Consider the following 23,253-nt stretch of genomic DNA (forward strand, 5'->3'; position numbering starts at 1 on the left):
ATGTAGGGCTCTTTGCACATGGGACTTTCTCCCGCATCATGGGGGCAGATGCTGAATGACCCTATCTTGTCTAACCACTGTCCTATTATTGGTCATTACACACCTTCCCCCACCCAAACACCAAACTCTGTCCCCTCAGCCTAAACAGTCATCTGTCATACACCTGTGGCATGGTGGCTCCTAACTGGTGCTCCTCCATTTCCAGCTGTCCTCAGTTCTCCAATGGCTCTCCAACTGCTGTGACCTGTTTGGCTCTGCCCATCCTCAAGAGTCAAGCAGTGAGGTACCTATTGTTAATGCCCTGACTATTTATACTCAACAATAGGCATGGACATGTGATGGTCCCACAAGACAAAATATGGGTGTTTGATCAAGGTCCTTCTGCATAGAAGTTCCATGGAAAGTGGATGTCTCATGTATTTTGGTCTACAGCATAATGCAGGCAGCCTCAGAAAACCCAGCCAGGACCATTATTTATTTTGTTTAAGTTTCTGCCATGGACTAGAGAGGACTCAGAATTGCAGAGGACCATGCTAGGCTAAAACCCAATTTTTATTTTTCACATACTCATAATCTAAATCTAATTCAAGGTTATTTCCAGAAAAGAAAAAGAAATAACTTCAAAGAAATTCAACAAACCCCATGGTTTTTGACACTGCTGGACTGAAAGAAAAGAATACCACTGTTCACACCAAATCTGGGGTAACATAATACCGCCTTCTCCTTGAGTCCTCAGCTTGATTTCCAGGCTGGAAGGAGACAAGACGACAGGGGATCAGAGCCTCATGTTGCCCTACCTATCAAAGTCCCACATGTGCCAGGCAGCAAGGGCCAGACCACAAAGCAGGAGGACATCACAATTTCTTGGTCTAGGCTTTCCTCTCTTCAAACAACATAAAGTATGATGAAGAAACCCCATAGCCTTGGGAGCCTGATAGCTCCTTCCCGAGGTAGAAGTCTCCAGAGAGTGGGTTTGAGAGTGAATCAGAAAATCCTGAAAGCAAGACACGGAAAAATCCATACAAAGGAAGTAGAGTGATTTTGAAGGGGGCAGGATTCAAGTTCCACGGTCTCACCAACATTTAACACTGAGATCTGAATCTATTGTTAGCATCTCTAAGCTCCTGTTCCCTCCTATACAAGGTGGAAACAATATCCCCTGCCTACCATACAGAGCTTTTTAGACTATGAAGGAGCTGGGCTTTACAAAAATGCACACCCCATATGTCAAGGTAGGATTCAGAGTGGAACTTTTCAAAGACCCCTTCCCTTTCCCTCCCTCTTCTTCCTTATGACAGAAGAGCAGAAGGCTCTATAGACCCCCTACAGGTTCTAGGGGCTATTACTCTGGGAGCAGCCAATGCCCCTGTCCTGCACCCAGGAGAGACCATGGGCCCAAGGCAGCAGTGCTGTGACTGAAGGGCTGAGGCTGGGTTAATGAAGTATGGATTGACTAGGCTGCAAGCTGATTAGCTCTGGCATTGGGCTTTTCCTGAGCAGTGCCTGCAGAATCAATACTAATCCCTTGATCCCATTAGGGGCTCCTGTAGATCTCTGGAACAAAGTCCGCGCCTCTGATTCTGTGCAGAGGCCCTGTGTAAGGAAGAGAGATGCTGGGGTTGGGCCCAGCAACCCACCATCTTTATCTTCTTTACAAATCGCCCTCATCCTTCTGTTTCTACCCCCACTCCCAAGAAGAGCCAAAAATTTCCCCAGTCACCAGGGTCTTCAATTTAGGCCCCTCCTGAGAAGCTGACTGTGATACCTCAGAAAGATATTGTTACTTGTATCAGCTCCCTGACTCCTCGGTAATGTTCCACATTCTCCTGCACATGGATGAAAAGTGTTTCATGGGTGTTTGTTTGTTCCTTTGTTTGTTGGTTGGTTGGTTGGTTTTATGAGTTGGGGATTAAGCCTAGGAATTCACACACACACACACACACACACACACACACACGACAAGAATTATCTCACTGAAAATAAAACCACAACCCACAGTCTGGAAGGCACCCATCTTCATGGGTCTTCTAATTGAAGAGCTAACGATGTTACAGAATTACTGGACATAAAGGCTTGAAGCACAATTAATATTTTTCAAGTGGAGATCAATAAGCCAATCTTCAGGTATCAGGGCCATTGTTGAAACACCTGTGGGCTCAGAAGAAAATCATTCTGTCTCTGGGGAATTGGCCAGCCTTGAGCCCACCTTACGCACCACCCGGGGCCCTCTTAGGCCAGTGGCTTCTGCTCCTCCAACCACAGATGATAAGAGTTCTTCATTTTGATTCCCTCAACATCCCACATTTTTTTCAATCTGTAGCCCATAGCACTTTGAACCCTGCAGAAGAAAAATCCTGTGAATAGCTCTATCTCCAAGGGCTTGTGGGCTTTCAGCGTGAACCGGTTCCATAGGCAGCTGTAAGGGCGGCCCTCTGAAACTGACTCTGGACGGGACGCACACCTGGACCTCTCTTGCCTCATGTAGGACATGCCTTCATCCTCACTGGACTTAAACGTCATTGCTTCAGGTCATTGAAATAGCAGAGCTGAAAACTTACATCCCAGTCATCTCCCACGCTTTGAAGCTAAAAGTAGAGGTCAGGGAGGTGAGCAGTGTGAAGAGCCACTCCTGGTGTCCAGGACATAGCCTGCCACTGTCCTAGCTCTTACTCCTCATCCAATGGCCATTCCTCACTGAGCCTTACCCATTACACTCCATAGCCTTTGTCCCTGCTCATGGGGTCCTTAGAGAACACAGGGGGCATGGAGGTTCCTTATGTCCACACTTGCTGGGCAGAGACGCCAGCAGTCACTCGGGTCAGTAGGAGCACGTGTTTGAGCAATGGCATTGGAAATCATGAACACAGCAGACCCTCACTTCCCAGCCTTCTCCACACAGGCATGTCCTAACTCACCATAAAGCCCCGTTTCTCAAACACCATTCTCTCCTCCTTGTCTCCCGACATCTCCCAGCTTTCTGTTGATTCTTCCACCTATCCCAGCAAGGCTCTGGAAACCATTCTGAGGTCCATGCTGATACAATCACCACAATACCTCCTAGCCTAGGCTGAGACTACAGCCTTCGTGTGAGAAGCCACCTTGGTGTCAGAGTCCAGTGTAGGGACAGGCCCACCCTCTGGCCTCCTGCCCACACCCAGGCACCATTGCCAGTAGACACAGCCCCTGCTGGCCAGATGGTATTCTCCAAGTCTGGGGGCACTCTCTGCTCTACTTAATAACCGCCTGGTAATTAGCTCCACGATTTTGCCACTATGCTTATAATAGCCTCCATTAAAGTTATGGGGTTTTCGAGCTGTAATGGCTTCCAGAGTAATTAACGCACAACTGGGTTTATTGCTAAGCTTATTTTTAGAGCTTGTCTCTCTGTCTCCTCTCCCTTTTCTTGCATAGATTTTTTTGACCAAAAATATATTATGGACTCAGACACTCCCATGCCCCCTGCATCATGCCCATAGCCTTCTCATTGTCCTTTTCTGTTCCTTCTTCCTGCTACAGCATCCAGCAGATATAGGAACTCACAGTTCAGGAGGCTATGATGAAGAAAGGTGGTTCTTAGGCCAGTGTTTATCCAGGCAACAGCCTGGAGCCACATGGCCTTGATGGAATTCTGGCTCCATCATTTCGTCTCTGACCAGGGACAGATGCTTACCTGTCGTGCTTCAGTGAAGCCAGCTGTGAATAGAGACGCACGAGCACCTGCCTCTGGGGGAGCCGAGTGCAGCCCAGAGAAGAAATGTAAACACGGCCATTTCTCTCTGTCATTGGACACCATGAAAGCTGTAGGAAAGCTTGCTATCATGAGCCGTGCACAGGCACATACAAGAGAGGCTGGGTGAGCCACAGGTCTAAGTAGCTGCCCAGAAGAAGCGGTGTGGATGCAGGAAAGCAAGCACCCACACAGACCGTGTGCTCACCTCCTTTCTTCTGCTTTTTCCTATCCTGAACTCAGTACCTTCATTTGAGGACCAGACATTTCTGAAGCCCCGGCCAAATCTGGCCTCCCTGTGTTGGTCTGTTGTCTGTTCTGTAAGAGGATAACCAAGACCGGGCTGTTTTTAAAGGAAAGGAGTTTTTTGCTCTGTGGTTCTGGAGGATGAAGTGCAAGAGCCTGGTCTTGTAAGGACCATGTGCTGCTCACAGAGGATGGCAGAAAGTTGAGTAAACAGCCGTGGAAGAGAGGAGGCATGAGCGTTGCCTCTGCTTTAGAACAACTTGTTCTCGAAGAAGTGAGAAGGCCATTAATCCCTCTTAATTATCTAATCAGCTCTTATAAGGCCTTACCTCCAAACACTGCTTCGGAGGGGAGAGACTGCATCCACCGGGAGCTGCAGGAAATGCTGCACCTCGCTCAGCATTGGCTTCTTCCCGGGTGCCCCGCCATTGGCTTCTGATGTAGCATCTAACCCTCTGGTCTCATTGCCTAAGGAATGGGGCAGTGGGCAGCTAACACTAATTCTGGAAGCTGTGAGCTTTTCATGAGAAGGACTGGGTATAAGATGCTGGCTCATGCAGGGCAGTACTCTTAAGTAGAAAGCAAAACTTGGTCTCCCAGAAGACACTAGGGCTAGGAGAGAAGACATGAGAAGAAAAGAAAGGCACACAATTTCCAAAGCTGGGTCACAAAATGTTCTGGTTGGTCATAACTCTCAAGCGCAGCAGGGACCAAGAACACATGTGGGCCGGGTGGGGCAGACAATATGGCCTCTGGGATGGCTGTCAGGGTGACTATCTACCATGGAGTAATGGACTTCGGCATGATGAGCATGATGTGAGTATGATGTGGGCCAGCCGGGTGCTAAGGGCTCTACCAGCCACGGGCCAGCAGCATCTGCTCAGGAGGGGAGGAGGAAGGAAGGAAAGGATGTGAGCTGAGACCTGCTAGGCTTATTCTCCTGTCACAACAGAGAGCAAGTTCCCAAAGAAGTGTCTCCCAGCAGATCCTCTGCAGAATCCGGATGAATTCTACTGGGTGACTCTACAGCAAGGGTCTTTCTTGGGGCTCTCACTGGTGCCATATTTGAGAGTGTCTCCCTACTACTTGACAGCTCCTCAGAAAACAGCCTCTTCTCCCTGCTGACAGCCAGCTGTGACCTGAGGCTGATTCTGTGAGGAGAAGGTGCCCTATAAAAATCCCCTACACACATAAATAGAGGAGCACACCTAGGGCATTTGTGTGGTGTCCAATCTAACCACCTCTGCGTACCCTTGAAGGAGGCCTAACTATGACACTGGACCAAAGTTATTAAGGGACCATCTATGCTAATAAGAACATCACAGCAGCCATAGATGCTGGTACCTTTCTGTCAGGGACCCCCTGAGTGTTCTCTGAGCATTAATTCATTTAGCATTAATTCATTTAATTCGGAGGACAGCTTTGGAAATCAGGTGACTGATTAATGGGTGAAAAACCAGTGCAAGCTAACTAGTTGGTGGAACTGTCCAAAGGCCACAGTTAGAATTAAACCAAGGGACATGTCTCTGAAGTCTGTGTCTTTAGGCACTGTATTCTACTGCTCCTGAACATGTCTGCATGTCAAGGGAAGGATGGAGGCTCATTCACCCAGACAGCTATACAGAAAAAGTTCTGGGGAAGTGGACGCTCGGTTGAAAAACTCTGGATGCCGTGGGCGTAGAGAAGGCCAGTCTCTGTGATCCATGCCCACATCCCTGGTCATTTCCCACTGGTCCTTCTTACAGGTATCAACCTCTGAAGGTTCCTGACCCTGCCCTGGACGACTGCCCCTTCGCGGACTCCCGTCAGGCCGGACTCTGCAAACTTGCTTCCGCAATGGGTGGGTGTGAGCGCTGGTGAGAGTGACTGGCCAGCATTCGGCTTCTGCCTCCCTGTGCCTGGCCGGCCGGCCCAATGCCTATTCTTTTCTCCTTTGTGCTGCCGATGCTCCTCCGTGGCCACTCCCCCCTGACCTTGCCGCTGCCCAGGTAATGAGGAGCTGTGGGTGCAGCCAGCCTTGGAGATGCCGAAGAGACGGGACATCCTTGCGATTGTCCTCATTGTGCTTCCCTGGACGCTGCTAATCACCGTCTGGCACCAGAGCAGCCTCGCGCCTCTGCTGGCTGTGCACAAGGGTGAGCCCAACCCCACTCCCACCCTGGCCTGGCTTTGCTAATAAAAGCTACCCTGCTATCATTCTTTTGACACCTGGGCCCTGACCTTACCTTGGGGGAATGTTGGCCTTCTAAGACTCCATTGAAAGCCTCCCCTCACCCTCTTTCCCCACCCCACCCCACCCCCGTCCCCCATCTCCCTAAACACATAATTTTAAGTACCTGGGATCTGTTATAATCAAGTATGACACAATCCAGACAGACAGCAAGTCAATGGGCTTGAAAAGCAACTTGTTATTTTCATCTCTCAAGAGGAGTGGGTATACCATGATCTATGAGGCAGCATGGGGGAGCGCTGGGGCTCTGGGTGGGGAAGCTGAGGGGCAAAGAGAGCTAGGACAGAACCTGTAATGTGCTCATTTCAGATAGAGAAAGGCCATACAAACAGCTGATCAGGCTTAGAAGTGGATTGTTCGGTCAGATTTTCCTTTTTCGAGACAGGGTACTATTACACAGGTCTGACTGGCCTAGTACTATGCAGTTCAAGACTGGCTTCACACTCCTGGAAACCTTCCTGCCTCACCCTCTCAAGTGTTAAGACTACTAGCAAACATCATCATGTCAAGCTCAAAATGGGATAGACTGGATGATTTCTGTGGAATTTTGGATGTTAGGATGGGTTCACTTGCCCTGTATTGCAGCCTCAGGTGACTTAGGCAAGAGGAAGATTTGCCTACAGGTTGTCAGATGAAGATGCAAGAATATGGTCATAGTTACTATTTCTCGGGTGCTGCTAGGAAGAGCAGTCCCTTCTAAAATCCACAAAGCTCTGAGTTGTCAAAGCAGTATCAAACTTTAAATAATTAAAACAAACAGGATTGATGTGTATACAAACATGCATACCCAGTCCCATACTAGGCAAGGATGGGCCACTCAGCAAGGGTGCCGAGAAAGGAATACAGTCCTGGTCTATATTGTGGTTTGAGGGAGTGTCTTTGTTTTGACTTTAATTTTGAATTGTTGCTACAGGGTAGGCAAGTGCTATAACTAGAGAGCTAAATCCCAGGTTTGTGCTGCAAAACCTTTCAAGGACAGTACACCCTTTGCTCCCTTATTCCTGCTTAGGAGATTAACTGGGCAGAGGCCTGAAGAAAGTGTTTTCCCAAGAGCAAGGGGAAAAACTGTGACTAAAACAATGTCCTTCGGGCTATGGGTCCTGAGTCATCTTTTTCACTCACAACCTTGCCTCCCACATCGAGCTACCTCTCTCATTCAGTCTTACTAAAACTACCTTCTGCCCCACCTCATTGCTACAACCTCAGACAGGCAGTTCTCCCATTGCAATGGGCACCGTCTTCCCTGGGAGCAAAGAAGACGGTGCCCAAGTTCTTTTCCTAGCAGATGGTTGCTCTGCGGCGCAGTGACTCCTTCATCCTCCCTGAAATTCCTCAGTCTTCTTGGAGCCACCCCATTGCCCTTGATGGGTGCTCTGGTTCTCTGCATGACGTCATCCCCTGCTCATGACGCCATTGCCTCTCTTTGGGGCTTGTCACTGCTATCCTGTGAATACATCATTTCAGAGGGGTTAAAACTACCATATATAAAATGACATAATGTCTGTCGTCCTCTTGGCAGAATGAGGGTCAGAGACATCACACCAAGAGTCTTTTAGGATTCAGGGTTGCAAAAGCCCTGAAGTCAGGGGGAAGGGGAGCGTGCAGGCTATAGCCTAGCCCTAACACATGGAGAACTTCCCCAGGACATAGGCTTACACCTGTTTAGGAAGATCTGGATAGCAGAGGGCTGTACAAAATGGTTCTAAGTCTTCATCCTCAGCCCCAGTTTCCAAAATAATATTGGCTACTAGAGAGATAGATAGATGATAGATAGATAGATAGATAGATAGATAGATAGATAGATAGATAGATAGATACATCCTGCTCAAAATATCCTGAACGTTATCACTTTTTCCTCAACATTGTTTCTTTTCAATTAAACCCCAAAGTTCCCTTTGAAGAGCTACATCCCTGCCAATCCTTCTATTCCCATCCCCTACACATACACACACACACACACACACACACACACACACACACACACCACACTCAGTATTGATATATGGCCTGGGTAACAGACTCCATGTCTCTTGCTCTTGCAGCGTTAGCTTGTAAGCAAATCCTAGGAGACAAAAGTGAATCACTTGGGTTCATCTGTATTGGGCTCCACACTTTGCAAACCTTGGTGTTAATGGTGATCACAGGACCATAGGAGAGAAGAAAGGAGCCATGACCCAGGACCCTCTGTGTCTGCATTCCAGCCCTTTCATGTGACTTGCTCATATCATCCTCACATAAATACATGGAGTCACAAGGAAGCAGGCTCGCTAGTGTCCTACATCTCCTACATCTCCTGTGCCTAGTAGTGGTTCAGCCCTTGATGTGTGCTGTTACCTACACAGCAACTCCAGATGTTATCAGCATTCGCTGGTATTATTAGCTCCAGTTTATGGCCACTGAAATCAAGGCACCGGAAACTAATAAACTTGTTTTAGACCTTGAAGTTAGTCACAGCAGAATGTAGCGCCTACAAGTTTCCAAGTCTGCCCTCTGTCCATTAGCATCCTGGCTGAGATATGTGTGAGCGGTAGGCAGTACACAGTATTTGACTCATGAATCCTTCAAACTCGAAAGTTCAACTTGGAGATCAGGGATTTGATGAAAATGAGAATGCCAATAGCCCCGATTGCTCCTCCTGGGAGGCCTGCCAGATTCCCCAACCAGGAAAAGGTTCCGGATGTAAGAAAACCTTGGTCCTCAGAGCTGTCCCAACTTGAAACAGGCTACTTAAAAAATAAGGAAGTAATGACTCCCCCACTCCATGTCTGTGAGCCTGTTGCCAGAGGACAGGCTTTGTAGGTATCATTGTCCCTTATGGCATCCTTGGGATGCAGATGCAAAACACTTACTGAATGCTAGGACAAGAGAACTGGTCATAGGTCCAGAGAATCAAATTAATTTGTTTAGAAAGTACTAATTAGACTGGGTGAAGTGGCATGTGCCTTTAATCCCAGCACTCAGGAGACAGAGGCAGCTGATCTCTAAGTTCAAGGCCAACCTGGTCTACAGAGTGAGTTCCAGGACAGCCAGAGCTACACAGAGAAACCCTATCTCAAAGAAAAACAAACAAAGACCAAAAAAAGAAAGAAAGAAGAAAATACAGTTTTAAATTGGGAAGTTGACATCAGACTAATTGGGAAACCTAAATAAGTGTCTAACCAAATAGACTGTCTACACTCAAATGACATTCAGGATTCAAACCTGTATTGGTAACTCTGAGTCAAACCCTCTGGAACCAAATGCAGTAGCTAAATTCTATGTTGTGTGCCAACGTCCAAAGAACAACTTGCATAGGACAGGAGAAGGAGTTCTCACCCGACTAGAATGTTTCTGGGAACCTTAAGTTCCTTTTGAGACCCAAATTGTGCTGCAGCCACCTACTCCCACCACTTCCTGACTTTGTGGCGTCCACACCAGAGAACATGGCTGCTCCTCTCTGCTAGGTGGTCAGTTTTACCATGTGAGGAAGACACTTTGGAGGCTGAGAGTCAGGACACAGTCATTTAAAGCCTGATGCAATGAGGAACTGGAGATAGATGGCTGGAAGGTGGCCAGCTGCATCCAAATAGCTACAGGCATGTTACATTTGATGAAGAGGGTCATTTGTATGCCATCCCAGAAATCCAAACTAGGAAAATTCTCATGAGGTTGGAACCTCAGGCAGGTCTAAAGACGGAAGCGGTTCTTCAGAGGGGCAGAGGACAGGACTGTCTTGGAAGGGTGGGTGACTTTGAAGGCCCTGTATCAGAGCCAGGCCAGCGCCCTCGTCCCCTACCCCCTCCCCGCACCGCCTTCTCCCACCTCTGCAGATGAGGGCAGTGACCCCCGGCGTGAGGCACCACCCGGTGCGGACCCTAGGGAGTATTGCATGTCCGACCGAGACATCGTGGAGGTGGTGCGCACAGAGTACGTGTACACGAGGCCGCCACCGTGGTCGGACACGCTGCCCACCATCCACGTGGTGACGCCCACCTACAGTAGACCAGTGCAGAAGGCAGAGCTGACGCGAATGGCCAACACACTACTGCATGTGCCCAACTTGCACTGGCTGGTGGTGGAGGACGCTCCACGCAGGACGCCCCTGACAGCGCGCCTGCTCCGCGACACTGGCCTCAACTACACACACCTGCATGTGGAGACACCCCGCAACTACAAACTGCGAGGTGATGCCCGAGACCCTCGCATCCCACGCGGCACCATGCAACGCAACCTGGCCCTGCGCTGGCTGCGGGAGACCTTCCCACGGAACTCCACGCAGCCAGGCGTAGTGTACTTCGCGGATGATGACAACACCTACAGTCTGGAGCTCTTTGAAGAGGTGCGCTAGGGACCAGAGGAGGGAGAGTAGCAGGTGGAGCTCAAGGAAACTGAAGGATGTGGGGCCCAGACCAAGATTGGAGCAGAGGGTACCCCCATGAGGGGATGCTAAGGCATGCATAGACACATACAGGAAACCTTAGGCTGGCCTCGTTTCACACTGCAGAAAACCAGGGAAAGACATGAGTAAACCTCAGTACAAGGTAAAGGAACCCAGCACATTCAAAGGAAGCCTGTTGAGGCTTGTAGCTCCTGAACCCTAATCCTGGCATGAGAGATTTGTTCCCTGAAAGAGCCCTTTCTATGGGATCATTTAACAAGGTCACCAGAAATCTCTTGGGTGGATATTTTGAGCATGCCTGTTAAGTTTTGGGGAGAAAGGCTCATTTCAGATTTTAAAATGACAAGATTAAGAAAATTTTGCCATCATTGAGAAGTTGACCAACATCTTAGCTGAAAGATGTCTTGAATGCCTAGGTGAGAGTCCTCTAGGGATTCCCCGAGAGGTCAGGGGCAGGAGGTCTGCAGACAGACTGGGAGGGACCCACACACACCCATTAAGTGATCTACCTCCTTTGGGAAAGGCTAGCATTTACATCCTAGACCCGTATCCTGACTCAGGTTCTCACCTTGTAGATGCGCAGCACGAGGAGGGTGTCCGTGTGGCCTGTGGCCTTCGTTGGTGGCCTTCGGTATGAGGCCCCAAGGGTGAATGGGGCAGGGAAGGTGGTTGGCTGGAAGACAGTGTTCGACCCCCACCGGCCATTTGCGATAGACATGGCTGGATTTGCCGTCAATCTGCGGCTCATCTTGCAGCGAAGTCAGGCCTACTTTAAACTCCGTGGTGTGAAGGGAGGCTACCAGGAAAGCAGCCTCCTTCGAGAACTGGTCACCCTCAATGACCTGGAGCCCAAGGCAGCAAACTGCACCAAGGTAAGTAAGACCCTCTTCAGAACTGATGGCTAGTAATGCAAGCACCCCCAGACCTGTAGATCCAGGAGAAAGAGGGGCCTCAAAATAGCTTTGTCTACAGTCCCCATCCAGGATGGTAGCTTATTATAAACTGATAACACTGATAAGCAAAAAGATGGGGAGGGGTTTCTATTGAGAAATTCCAAAGATCACTGGCTCTCCATAGGGACATCTGTGTTCCATGACCCCGGTTGAGTATGCACATGCATACATTAAGGCAGATGCACATATGCATACATGTACATATTCAAATATGTACATAAACATGCATACAGATTCCTACACGTGTGTGTATGCACAAATACACATATACATACACACATGCATATTGGGAAATCTTGAGATGTGTCTCTTTTCTGTAGTTCTAGAATGAGGGAGTAGATAGAAATAAAGAACAGTTAAAAAGTCTTGATGGGGCAATGGTGGAAAGATAGAGGGCAGAAGAAATACTTGCAGGGTGTGGGAGGGAGCCAGGCACTGGCAGAATGAGCTTGGAATCGGTACCACTTATTTTGTGTCTCTGGCCATGCAGATCCTGGTCTGGCACACACGGACAGAGAAGCCAGTGCTGGTGAATGAGGGGAAGAAGGGCTTCACTGACCCCTCGGTGGAGATCTGAGGATGAGAATGCGGGTAAGAGAGAAGGCCGGCGTGGCCAGGGCACTGCACAGACAAGCACCATCCTCCATCTCTTGGGACACATCCTCCATCTCTTGGGACACATCCTCCATCTCTTGGGACACATTCTCCATCTCTTGGAACACATCCTCCATCTCTTGGGACACATCTTCCATCTCTTGGGACACATCCTCCATCTCTTGGGACACATCCTCATCTCTTGGGACACATCCTCCATCTCTGAGGGCTTTTCCTCATGGTCCTTAACTGTGGGAGTATAAGACCATTGTGGGCAGAAGCATAGCCAAAGACCTCTTCCTCTTGTGCTCCCAACAGTTATTGTCAGGCTTCATGTATACAGCCGGGTCCTTCTGCAAGCATCACCTTCTTTTATTGTTATTGTTATGCTGGCCATGATGGTCCACAGTGGGGGATGTTTTCACCTGGTTCATGGATTACTTCCAGTATAGAGCTGTGGTGAGATCACACTACACCACATCAGTGGTCCTGTGGCTTTCAGTAGTAGCTGAAGGAGCTCACTGAGCAGGAACCCTGGAGCCCACACCACTGCCAGGATACCACTTTCCTGTTTCAGCCTGGTGTCATTTCTCTGTTCCTGGTTTTTCTTATATGTAGAATGGGCTGTCAGGGCACTGAAATTAGTCTGTAGAACATAACAAACCCTATGTAAGAGTTCTTAATCTTGATTATTTAAATCCCATTGGGGTAGACCACCACCATATTTACCTACACTTTAGAAGTGACAATGATGTTCAGAAAAGAAACTAAATGACTTGCCTAAGAGATCTGTGTTACGTGACTGACTGGGCCAAGTATTTTTGAGGGGCTTTTTGTGCTCTGGACTTTTGGAGGCATCATTTTCAGGACTTTTACTCCTCCAGACCCTGCCCCAGATCTGGGGGCTCACAGCAAACTCCTACCTTGACCAGACTCTGCCACAGATCTGGGGGCTCACAGCAGACTCCTACCATGACCAGACCCTGCCACAGATCTGGGGGGCTCACAGCAGACACAACCTTGACCAGACCCTGCCACAGATCTGGGGGCTCTGAGCAGACTCAACCTTGACCAGACCCTGCCCCAGATCTGGGGGCTCACAGCAGACACAACCTTGACCAGACCCTGCCACAGATCTGGGGGCTCTGAGCAGACACAACCTTGATTTTTATCTCAGCACATCTGCAGGCTCCATGTAACTATAGGGAGTCATCCCTAAACTTCAAGTCCTTGGCAGCACATCTTAGAATGTGTCAGTACAGAGATTCATCCCACCTCCTGCCCTCACTGGGTCAGTGGAATAATCTCCACCACTTGCTCTTCAAACAAGTCTCCAAAGAGAACCCAGAGAGGCTCTGTGGGGTCCACTAGGGGCTCAGGATTGGGCATTCTGTCCAACTTGCTGTTGCAGCTCCACCTTGCCCCAGGCTGATACCCGTGCTGTTCCTACTTTCCCCACACAGGAATCTCCTTCTCAGACCCTGATCTTGGCCTTCCATCCTCTCCCATGGCTGATAGTCACTCTGAGGCAGACTCCAGAGGAACAGCATCACCTCTTGTCTATTCTGAGGGCTTCCAAGGAAGCCCAGCTTGATGCCAGGATAAAAGACAGAGAATTTAAGCACAGAATCCCAGACCTGTTGTTCTCTCCATCACCATGGCCAGGGGCTTGAGACCCGAGGGCTGGAGATTCCAGCAGCCAGCAAAGCCCGGGCTCTGCACATCTCCTTGGAAGCCTCCTGCACTGATGGGGCTGTGTAAGCAGGTGACCCTGCCTTGGAGTGATGCTGGAGCTGAGGGAGGTCAGAAAACCCCACTGTTGAGTCCAGCATGGTTCTCCATTGCTCCCTGCTCTTGGGCCCAGCATGACTACACAGCATGTGCCCAGCCAGGACATTGTGAAGACCAGAGAGCAGCCCGGGGCATGAAGGTGCCCCAACACTCCTCTTCACACCCGCTCTTCCGCAGAGCTGCTCCCCAATCACAAATACCTCTGGCTCTTCTCTGGTTCATGTTTACAGGGCATAAGGCTGTCTTGGATCCCACCTGGCACCCGGCCCTGCATTGGGGGAGCCTGGGCCTACCTACAGCTCTCCCTGTACCTCAGGCTGTGGGAGAACAAAGCCCCTTCCCACGTCCCTCAAGCCTCCTGTGCCAGAATTGGCAAGGTGGTGGGCCTAGAGCCAGCACAGGTCATTAATTGACCTGGATTAAGAACCATGTGACCCCAGTGTCCACACTGCCTCTCTAATACCCCTGGGCTGCAACGCCCCCTTGCCTGGCTTGGACCGGGGACAAAATGCCCTCTTCCCAGAACCTGAGAATCATAGACCTCGGGACTGGAGTTAACAGTAATAAATAGGCAGAGCTTTTCCTAAGAAGGTGTGAGGCCCAGCAACCGCAGCCCTTTCCTGCACTGATTCCTGTGAGGGGTGCATTAGCAGGGGACCAGGAGACAAGAGCAGGATTGTTTGAACACTGGAAGAAAAGGAGACTTGAGTGCACACTGCTTTGGAAGTCACTCTATCTTACACAAAATGGGAAAGCTTGCAAAGCCAGCCTGGCTTCCTGCTCACTTACTCTCTCCACCCCAGAGAAAACAGTATGCCCAGGCTGTTGTCCCCACCCACCAGGAGAAGCCTCTGCCTGGGGTCCAGCATCTGAGAGGCCCCTGGCTCTGGCTGGATGCAGCCCTCTGGTGGTAATCTCACTCCAGCTCCTCCAAGTTGGAAGCACAATTTTCCTCCAAGTGGGGAAAAGGAAAGGGCACCACAAGCCCACTGAAGAGGTGTTTATTTTTTAACCGCTAACAGCTCCCCCTGTCGTTCAGAACCCACTCTTGGGTGGATGGGACTCAGTTCACACATCTAACCTTCCGAGAATAGCATCGGCTGCCTGTTTTGAAATGGATTTAACTTCCCACAGTCTTCAGGAAAACCTCCGTTAGGATCAGATCCCACAGCCACCTTGCAGGATATTCCCTCCGACCACTTCTACTTTGGATGTTGCTTTGGAAATTGACCCCTTGGCATCACATGGGTGGCGTGGGAGAGGGAGGAAATAGGCACAGGGCATCTATCTGATGAGTGAATTTATGTCTGGGCACTCTGCTGCCCATTCATAGAAACTGATAGTGAATGCCAAGGTCAAACCAGCTGCTGAGGCTGCCTTCTTAGCCTAAACCCACTGCTCCTTTTTAGGAAATTGAAAACAAAACAAAAAACTGGGGGTTTTATTATTGTTACTATTATTTTTGGCAGATGTTAGTTCCGTTGTTTTCACCTAATATCCTCTCTTAGCTGCATGTGTATTTATTTATAATTCCAACCCTGGCGAACTGCAGCCTTTGAGAATGAGTTTGTTACAAATAGAACTGGGTCCATGTTGACAAATTGTTCTCCAAACCCAGGCTGTTCCCTGCTCCCTTGCTGGAAAGCCCCACCACAGAGGAGTCAAGCCAGGGGTTTAGGAGCTCCACAGGCAGAGGCTGGTGTGAGGGTGGAGCCCAAGCTGCCGCACCATCTGGTCTGTTTTAATTTAACTCTATTTAATTTGTTTTCGAAATTAAAAGTCAAATATGGTTTTTAACAGTTGTAATCCTCTTCAGCCTTGCCTTATTTTAGTCTCATTTATTAATTTAGCCAGCCAACAAATAGTTCCCAGGTGCCTGCTATGAATAGGCATTCTTCTAGTCAGGATCCAGCATGATGGAGCTCACCCACCAAACCCAGGACACAGACAACGGCGCTCACGCAGCATTTCAGGTGTGAGGTGCTGGAAGAAGGGCAGAACTGCTGGAGAGGATGGAGGGTAGTAGTTCCTTAAAGCATGGCAAGAAAGACCTCCCAGGTACAGGGCCTGGAGCCGAACAGCAGCATGCCTACCTGCAGCTGAGGCTGATAAGAGATAAACGCCCCCAACTGAAAAAAAGAGTAATGTGACTGCAATTGACTGGGCAGGGGGCAGGGGTGGGAGCTGTGGCATGGGAGACATGGTTGGCAAGTCAGAAAGAAAGCCTGAAATCAGCTGGCCTCTGAGACCAGGATAAAGCTTTTGGTTTCTACTCTAAGGGAAATTATGAGCCCCTGATGGAGCTGACCTTCGAGAGCCACTTTGTTTCCTGTGCCAAGGATAAATGGGCCAAGGCAGGGGACTGGGGAGGCAGCCCCTGCGATAAGCCAGGTACAGGATGCTGGAGGCTGGGTTGGGAGCACGAGCTCTGGAGTCGAAGGAGTGGCTGCATCTAAACATGCCTAGGAAGGGCTGGGTGTGGAATGGAGAGACAGCAGCCAAGAGCACCCAGGTCACAGGCCAGTTTCCATTTGTTGATACAGGTCACAGGCCAGTTTCCATTTGTTGATACAGGACAGAGTGTAGGAGAGGAAAACAGAGTTCTGCTTCTGACCTTGTAGAGCACGTGCAACAGATAGTCAGGGTCAGCTCTCCGCGTACTTGCAGTGAGGATGGGAACCAACACCGGAAAGTGTTGGTGTCAAGATCCCACAGGCATGACTCCCACACAGTGAGTAGACAAAAGAAATAATGGGTGAGCAAAGTCTCAGGGCAAGTCGGTTAAGGGGAGGTATTCTGCAGGGACTGAGATGGGTTTCATGGCACACAGGATCTGGGTAAACTACTCACTCTGGAGAGCTAAGGTCGGCCAGCACAGGCTGGGGAAGCAGAGAAAAATGTTTCTACAGAAAGCCCAATACATACCTGATCATGTATGCATAAAACTGTAACTCAGAATTCCTCGCTCCCTTACAGAAGGACAGCACTACTTAATGAAGCTTTGTAGAAACAAGCTCTTATGTAATTCAAGGCCTTTAAAGTGACAATTTAACACTGCTCTCTGGCTCTGGCTTTACTCAAGAAGTCCTGGACTCATCTACACCTTATCTGGATGCTTGATAGTCCAAGACCTCTCAGGAAGAACCTGCAAGCATGGGTAAAATTGGGGACTTAGTCTGACTTGATCTTCAAGTATCATCTGTAATCTGCACTTTAAAAAGCCCCCTTTGAAGAGCCAGCAAGATGGCTTGGTGGGTAAAGACACTTGCTCTCAACCCTGACAACCCACAAGGAGGCTGTCCTCTGATCGCTCATACCCCGTGGCAGTCATACACCTAACGCCCCCACACACAGTAAACAAATAATCATAGTAAAATTTTATTTTAAAACTTTAAAAACAAATAAAGGACTTTTTTAAAAAGCTCCCTTCGAGTTGGCATGATGGGAGAACCTTATCATCTCAGTCCCTGGGAAGCTATAGCAGGAGAACTGAAAGTTCAAGGCCAGCCTGGGCTACATAACATGACCACATCTAAAAGAGAAAGAGAGAGAGAGAGAGAGAGAGAGAGAGAGAGAGAGAGAGAGAAACAAACTCAATTTCTCAGACCCAGTGACACATGAACTGTGCTCCACGACCACCCACAAGTAAGTTTGCTGCACACCAGCCTGCACACCCTAACTCCACCGCAAACTTGTTCTCAGTAACACTCAGGGATCCAGGCTGTGAGCCTCTTGCTCACCCTACACTTGCCTGATCCATCTTCACTGGGCTTCTCTAGGGACACTGTGCTCACAGATGTGTGTTCTTTGATTTTCACTATTATTGAAGATAGCCAGCTTAGAGTAGTACATACCAAATATAATTTATGAAGAGAGACTATCACCTATGGCTAAGTTATATATTGTGGTTTTGGCTTTCTAGAATGTTCTTATTCTTATCCACCAATATGAGATTGAACTGTTCTTAACATAATGACATTTCAAAGAAAATTGAAATCAGGAAAAGTGGTAAGAAGCTAGGGCATGTGCCATCCACCAGTTGGGTACCATCAGTGTCTGGATCCTTCTCGATGAGCTGGAGACATCCACAAAGAAGCTTTGTTTCAAATCTATTGCTTTATTGAAGTTTAGGGTGGCAAACCCAAAGCAAGCCGTTGCACTCAATCCCTAGAACAAGAGTCTCCAATCTGGACTGAGACAACAGGGCAGTTGCTGGCTGCTTTCCCTCCTCCTTGCTGCTTTTTCAGTCAGGAGAAGGAGTTCTCAGTGAATCGGCTGAGGTGGAAACAAGGCCCCTGCTAGACCTGTGGCTTGTAGCTAACCCCAAATTCTTCTGTGGGGTCAGAAGCAGCTGCCTGGTACCACTTAGCTGAGCCTTCTGCCATTCCCTCCCAAAGAGCATGGATATGATGTGGTTTCTGCCAAAATTCCCAGCTCCTCCCCTGGTGAAGCTGTTCCTCTTTGGTGACTCTCCTCCTCACCCAGAACAATAGCAAATGCTCTCTTAACTTAGGAAGATAAGTACTGAACATGTCTATTTCTCTTAAGCTCAGCTTATCAACTGGTTCAATGTCATAAGAGACAGGATGAAAAGCAAAAAAAAAAAAAATGTATGTTTCTTCCAGAACCCCAGAACTAGCTGAGGAAAGTTGAAACATAAATCAAGTTGACTCAAGTAAGACATGCTTTCTCTTTGCTCTACAAACAGTGGAAATTCAGGAGCAGAAAGCGGAACTACAGGATGTGGCCACGCCCTCCTAGGATGTTTAAAAAGCCTTCCTGTATCCTGCAGGTTGGCCTGATGAGGCTTTCATTTCCAGAAGAGGGCAGTACCCACCCAGCTTCAGCACCTTCTTTGAAGGTGCTCCAACTACATACTCCACCCTCAGAGATAGCTCTATGGCCTCCCCAGAAAGATTAGGGGAGCAGAAAGGGACTCAACCACAAAACCAGGAGAGAAGCCATTTCAGTATGAGGGTATCATAGACAATGCTATCCATCTTCTCTGTAGTCCCCTCAAGTTTAGGATTTTGGATTGAGTTGACTATAGCCCTTTGTTCCCTGAGGTTGCTAGGTATGAAGACCCTCCTGTAGCAGAGGGCGGAAGGACGTTGCCAACCACAGCAGGAAGGCTGGGACTGTTGTTCAGTTAACATACTGGTTCCTGCCCAGGTAGGGGGTATCAGTAGACTGTACCACGGAGCCTGCCATTGTCTCCTCGAAGATGATGACCTGTGGGAAACAAGGGTTGAACTATGAGGTCTGCCCTGCAGCTGGATGAGAACACAATGAGACAGCAGGATGGGTGGAAGGGTGTGGGCATGAGGATGGAAAGAAGCAGGAGCAGTGAGTGCAGAGTCGTCACCAAGCAAAGCCGACGAACAAGTTGGCCGGAATACCCACCCTTTCCTATTCCGTGACCAGGCTTTCCAGGGGTAGAGAAACAGCTTGCTAGCCAGAGAACAGGGATGGGAAGAGAGTTCACAAGGGAAGGGGACGGAGCCTAGAAGTACTCCCACCTTGTTGAGTCCTTTCTCCAGCCAGACCCCTGGGAGGTAGAGCGTCTCCTGAGGTCCTATGTTCCAGTAACGCCCAAGGTTTTGATCATTGACGAATACAACCCCCTTCACCCAGCCCTTGGAAAAAAATAGGGAAAGACTTGATTTACTACAAACACCTCAAAGGCAAAGTCACACCAGAAACAGATGCAGTGAGAAATACACCGTGCTCCTGAAAGACCAAAGTGAACCAACATTTGATATCCATTTAGGTCAGCCCACCCCACTGCTATGAGTCTTCCAGGCAGGGCAGTCAACCTCAGACTGTCCACAGGAACCCAAACACACACTGAGAAGTACCACAGGTGCTTCTGCTCTGAGCCCACCCCTCTGCCACAGAGAAGTCGCAGGGTTCCTATCACATGGGGCAACACAGACAGACAAGGAGGTCTCTAGGCACAGGTGTCACGGAGCACTCCACGGAAGCCAACTGGGCTCGGAGCCCCAAGAAAATGGGAGGACAGGGAAGGAAAGGGGTCCTACAAACCTCTAGCTTCAGAAATGTGTCAGAGGGGTAAATGCCCACTGACAAGGCACCCAGGAAGAAAGCAGGAAAGCTGGGCTCTTTGGGAATGAAACTCCACTTGTCCATGATGAGCCTAAGAACAGGATGTAAGCAAGGAAAGGAGGGAAGGACCATCTCACATCTGCTCCCAGACTTTCATCTAATTCCTAAAGCACATCCCTCCCCCAACTAGGCCAGAGGTCACATGCCTGCCAACCAGGTCATAGGATGGCAGCAATGTAGCAGGATGGGCATTTCCCAGTCTGGAAACATAGGTTCTAGCTAGTCCCTACCCCTCACCTTAGGTATGTCACTTTGCCCTTTGGGTCTGTTTGTAACTCTGAAGAATCCAGACAGGGAGACCAAGGCACTCCTGGCTCTTGCCACATATTAGCTATGACCTCATATACCCAACTCTCAGGGACCCACCTCTGTAAGAACGGCTTTGTCATATCCAGGCTGTAGATTTTGAAGTTTTTCAGAGGATTATTATCCAGATAGAGATTTCCAATTAAACCTGGAGAGAGTGGGCAAAGAAAGATGAGCAAGCCCCCAGTAGGGAGACAGGCGGCATAGCTGCAGTCAGGGCATGTGCAGACAATCCAGGAATGACGAAACAAGGATTTTCCTAAAGCAGATGCTGCCTAAGGAACTTTGCACTTGGACTAAAGCCTCTCTTGAGATGTCTAAAAGTGGCAATAAACAAGACCACTGTTTGTCAAGCCCTAGATCTGATATAAAGAGCAGGGCACCCAAGGACAGAGACAAAGCTGAGGTGTCAGGGTGTGACATCTGGCTTCTGATGTGGCTAAATGATGACAAAGAGCCTAATTATGTGGATCATGAGGGTCTCAGAGTAGAAGACCTGGTCAATCAGCCAGAACTCTCCATATAACCTAAGATTAAAGTTAGCATTAAAGACATCTAAATGGTGAAGATATGATAAGATCACAGAGGTGTCCAGCAGTAAGCACCTGCATACGGGAAGGGCGGCTGCTCAGCACCTGAATGGTGGAGACAGCTGGTCCGGGAGCAGGCTCCACAGCAGGGACAAGCGTATGAGTGCATGTATTTCTGGAGGGAAGGTCTGTGATCTGCAAACACTGAACTGGCCAAGAGGGCGGGATTCTACCGATGATCGGGACACACTCAATTAAAACCCCATGGGGAATAAAGACTGGACAGTCTGACAGGTCTTCCTAACTCCAGAACAACCAAACAGGTAAGATGGCTCCAGAGAAGGAAGACTAAGCACGGTGCTAAGGCCTGTGGAGAAATACTGGAAAACCGCTGAGGGTCTAGGATGGCGGCCTAGATGCTGCTACTTTGGTATGTGGCTAGTGCTAGATGGGACTATAATAACGAATCTGAGGCTCTTCTGGAGAGGAAGCTCCAAGGGCTGAGGCCACATCACTTTCTGGACATGTGCATTTCCTGACCAGGAAAGAGAGGTGGAAGCTTCCTCCACCACGAACGCAGATGGAGGAAGAGAAATGGAATTTCCTCAACTCCTCGTCATAGGAAGATCTTACTTTAACTTAGTTCCCTCCTTAAACTGCACTGGAAGCTACTCACATATAAACAAACAGGGAAAAGAAAGGGACTAAAGGTCTAATGATTCAGAAAGCCAGGGACACGGGCAAGTGTCCTGGAGGGATACCCATGGAGGGGCATGAAAACAAACTGCGGTGTGTTCATTGCGTGTCTAGCTTCCCCTGAGCCCAGAGCACTACCTATGAGAGTTCCTGAGAGAAATGAGAACAGAAATCCAGTGTGAAGACCCAAGAACATAGATAGGCGTATTATATTCTTTCATGAACTTCAGTATACTCCCATTCCTTGCTCCTTACCTACAGCCCTGCAAACAGAGAGGGCCACGCCCACCAAAGCAGATTTCAGTACAAAGACTGAGAGGCCAGCTCATGGCTTATAGAGTCTCTTCCAGGGGTGCACGAACTATCCAGTTATGAAGCACTAAAGAGAAAGTGGCCAAATCCTCCTGATGCATTAACCAGGACTTGCGTGCAGGTAAAGCAGGCACCATCTCCCTTCAATAAACCTCCATGAGCCACCTGTCTTGCAGTGGCACCCTCAGGCCACCTCCCTGCATTAGGCCTCCACAAACCACCTCCCTGAAAGGGGCCCAATGGCCTGTTGATGTGCTCGATGGCGAACAGATAGACAAGCCTGAGGAGTGACAATAGCTTTGCTCCTGGTCTATAGTAGGACCCACCTTTTCGCTGAGTGTCAATATTATCCCCATAGTTGACTCGCCCACGATTTTCCACCAAGATCCTCAGCATGGTGTGACCCTGTCAGGAACACAGTAACCAGTTAGCACTGACTGATAGCCCAGCTATACTTGGGGATCTCTGTGTTCCTATTATTCTCTATTCTCTGAGAATGGGAGTGAAAGCTCCAACTGGTCAGAAAGCTAGGTGTGCCCTTCTCTTTCCAGTTCTTAATTAAGGAGCTTCCTGGCTTCCTGGTCTTGCTCTTTGACTCCTACTGAGTTTCCTAGCCATCAACCAGCTCCCTGGAATAACAAACCTGGGTCAAGGGGATAGTAATCTTCGTTGTTTTATAGTCCAAGAATCCTATGGATACTCTGTTCAAAAAGACCTGCCAAAGTGAGCAGATGAAAGTCATGGTCAACACGAGGGAGAAACAATAAAACAAGTGCCATTGTGGGGACCTATGAAGGTGCTGAATGGGTATGGAACGAAGTGAGCACCACAGTTACGAGGGAAAGACTGTGTAATCTGCAGCTAGTGGAGAGAGACAACCACTGGCAACAGCTGGTTCTGAAGGCAGAGAATAAGGTACGTATTGCCATGCTTTAATCACTACAAAGTGCTGGGAATTCAGAGGAGATGCTCCTACCTGCCCCCTGTCACGCACAAGGCCACTGAGGACGCCAGATGAAAAGATGGTGGTCTCGTACAGGATGTATCCAAAGGACTGCCCATTACCGTTGTTTACTGGCAGGTTCTCCATGTTGATGGGAGTCTCAGACTGGACTGGCTACATAAGGAGACACAAGAAGGCACAGGAGCCAGGCTGCTCCTAAGTCAAAGTCTTCACATAGGCACCAAGAACACCAGGGACAGGATGCAAGGTTTCTCTAACCTCGTTTCTCTGTTCCATCTTCTTACTAGCTTAAACTCATGGCTCTAATATTAGAGTCACAGAAATAGGTCAGCAGGAAAAGGGAGATCACACTAGAGTCCTGTAATCTACTAGAATCCTAAAGTCACCATCATTTCTGCAT

The 23,253-nt window shown here is 48.9% G+C and overlaps 2 protein-coding genes across 4 annotated transcripts in view; one reads left to right on the plus strand and one right to left on the minus strand.

Moving 5' to 3' along the window:
• The window catches only part of B3gat1 (beta-1,3-glucuronyltransferase 1), a 28,043-nt gene extending 12,318 nt beyond the window's left edge, over positions 1 to 15,725 (plus strand). Inside the window, exons 2-7 of one of the 3 annotated variants that reach the window (XM_057766604.1) lie at positions 5,719 to 5,829; positions 5,962 to 6,108; positions 10,013 to 10,521; positions 11,157 to 11,453; positions 12,025 to 12,125; positions 13,592 to 15,725. In XM_057766604.1, the coding sequence (XP_057622587.1) occupies positions 5,997 to 6,108; positions 10,013 to 10,521; positions 11,157 to 11,453; positions 12,025 to 12,111 (1,005 nt within the window). In that variant the 5' untranslated portion in view covers positions 5,719 to 5,829; positions 5,962 to 5,996 and the 3' untranslated portion in view covers positions 12,112 to 12,125; positions 13,592 to 15,725. Of the gene's footprint in view, positions 1 to 5,718; positions 5,830 to 5,961; positions 6,109 to 6,306; positions 6,404 to 10,012; positions 10,522 to 11,156; positions 11,454 to 12,024; positions 12,126 to 13,591 lie in introns of those variants that run through there. The other 2 variants (XM_057766603.1, XM_057766605.1) reach the window with 2 other exon arrangements.
• A 2,332-nt stretch (positions 15,726 to 18,057) lies between these two features.
• Positions 18,058 to 23,253, minus strand: part of LOC130872530 (beta-galactosidase-1-like protein 2) — a 42,782-nt gene continuing 37,586 nt past the window's right edge. Inside the window, exons 13-19 of the mRNA XM_057766601.1 lie at positions 22,866 to 23,006; positions 22,533 to 22,604; positions 22,216 to 22,294; positions 20,412 to 20,499; positions 19,965 to 20,076; positions 19,439 to 19,555; positions 18,058 to 19,151 (exon numbers count right to left, since the gene is read on the minus strand). Coding sequence (XP_057622584.1) covers positions 19,065 to 19,151; positions 19,439 to 19,555; positions 19,965 to 20,076; positions 20,412 to 20,499; positions 22,216 to 22,294; positions 22,533 to 22,604; positions 22,866 to 23,006 — 696 coding nt within the window. The 3' untranslated portion in view covers positions 18,058 to 19,064. The remainder of the gene's footprint in view (positions 19,152 to 19,438; positions 19,556 to 19,964; positions 20,077 to 20,411; positions 20,500 to 22,215; positions 22,295 to 22,532; positions 22,605 to 22,865; positions 23,007 to 23,253) is intronic.

Source organism: Chionomys nivalis, chromosome 4, assembly GCF_950005125.1.
Source record: "Chionomys nivalis chromosome 4, mChiNiv1.1, whole genome shotgun sequence".
Lineage (NCBI taxonomy): Eukaryota > Metazoa > Chordata > Mammalia > Rodentia > Cricetidae > Chionomys > Chionomys nivalis.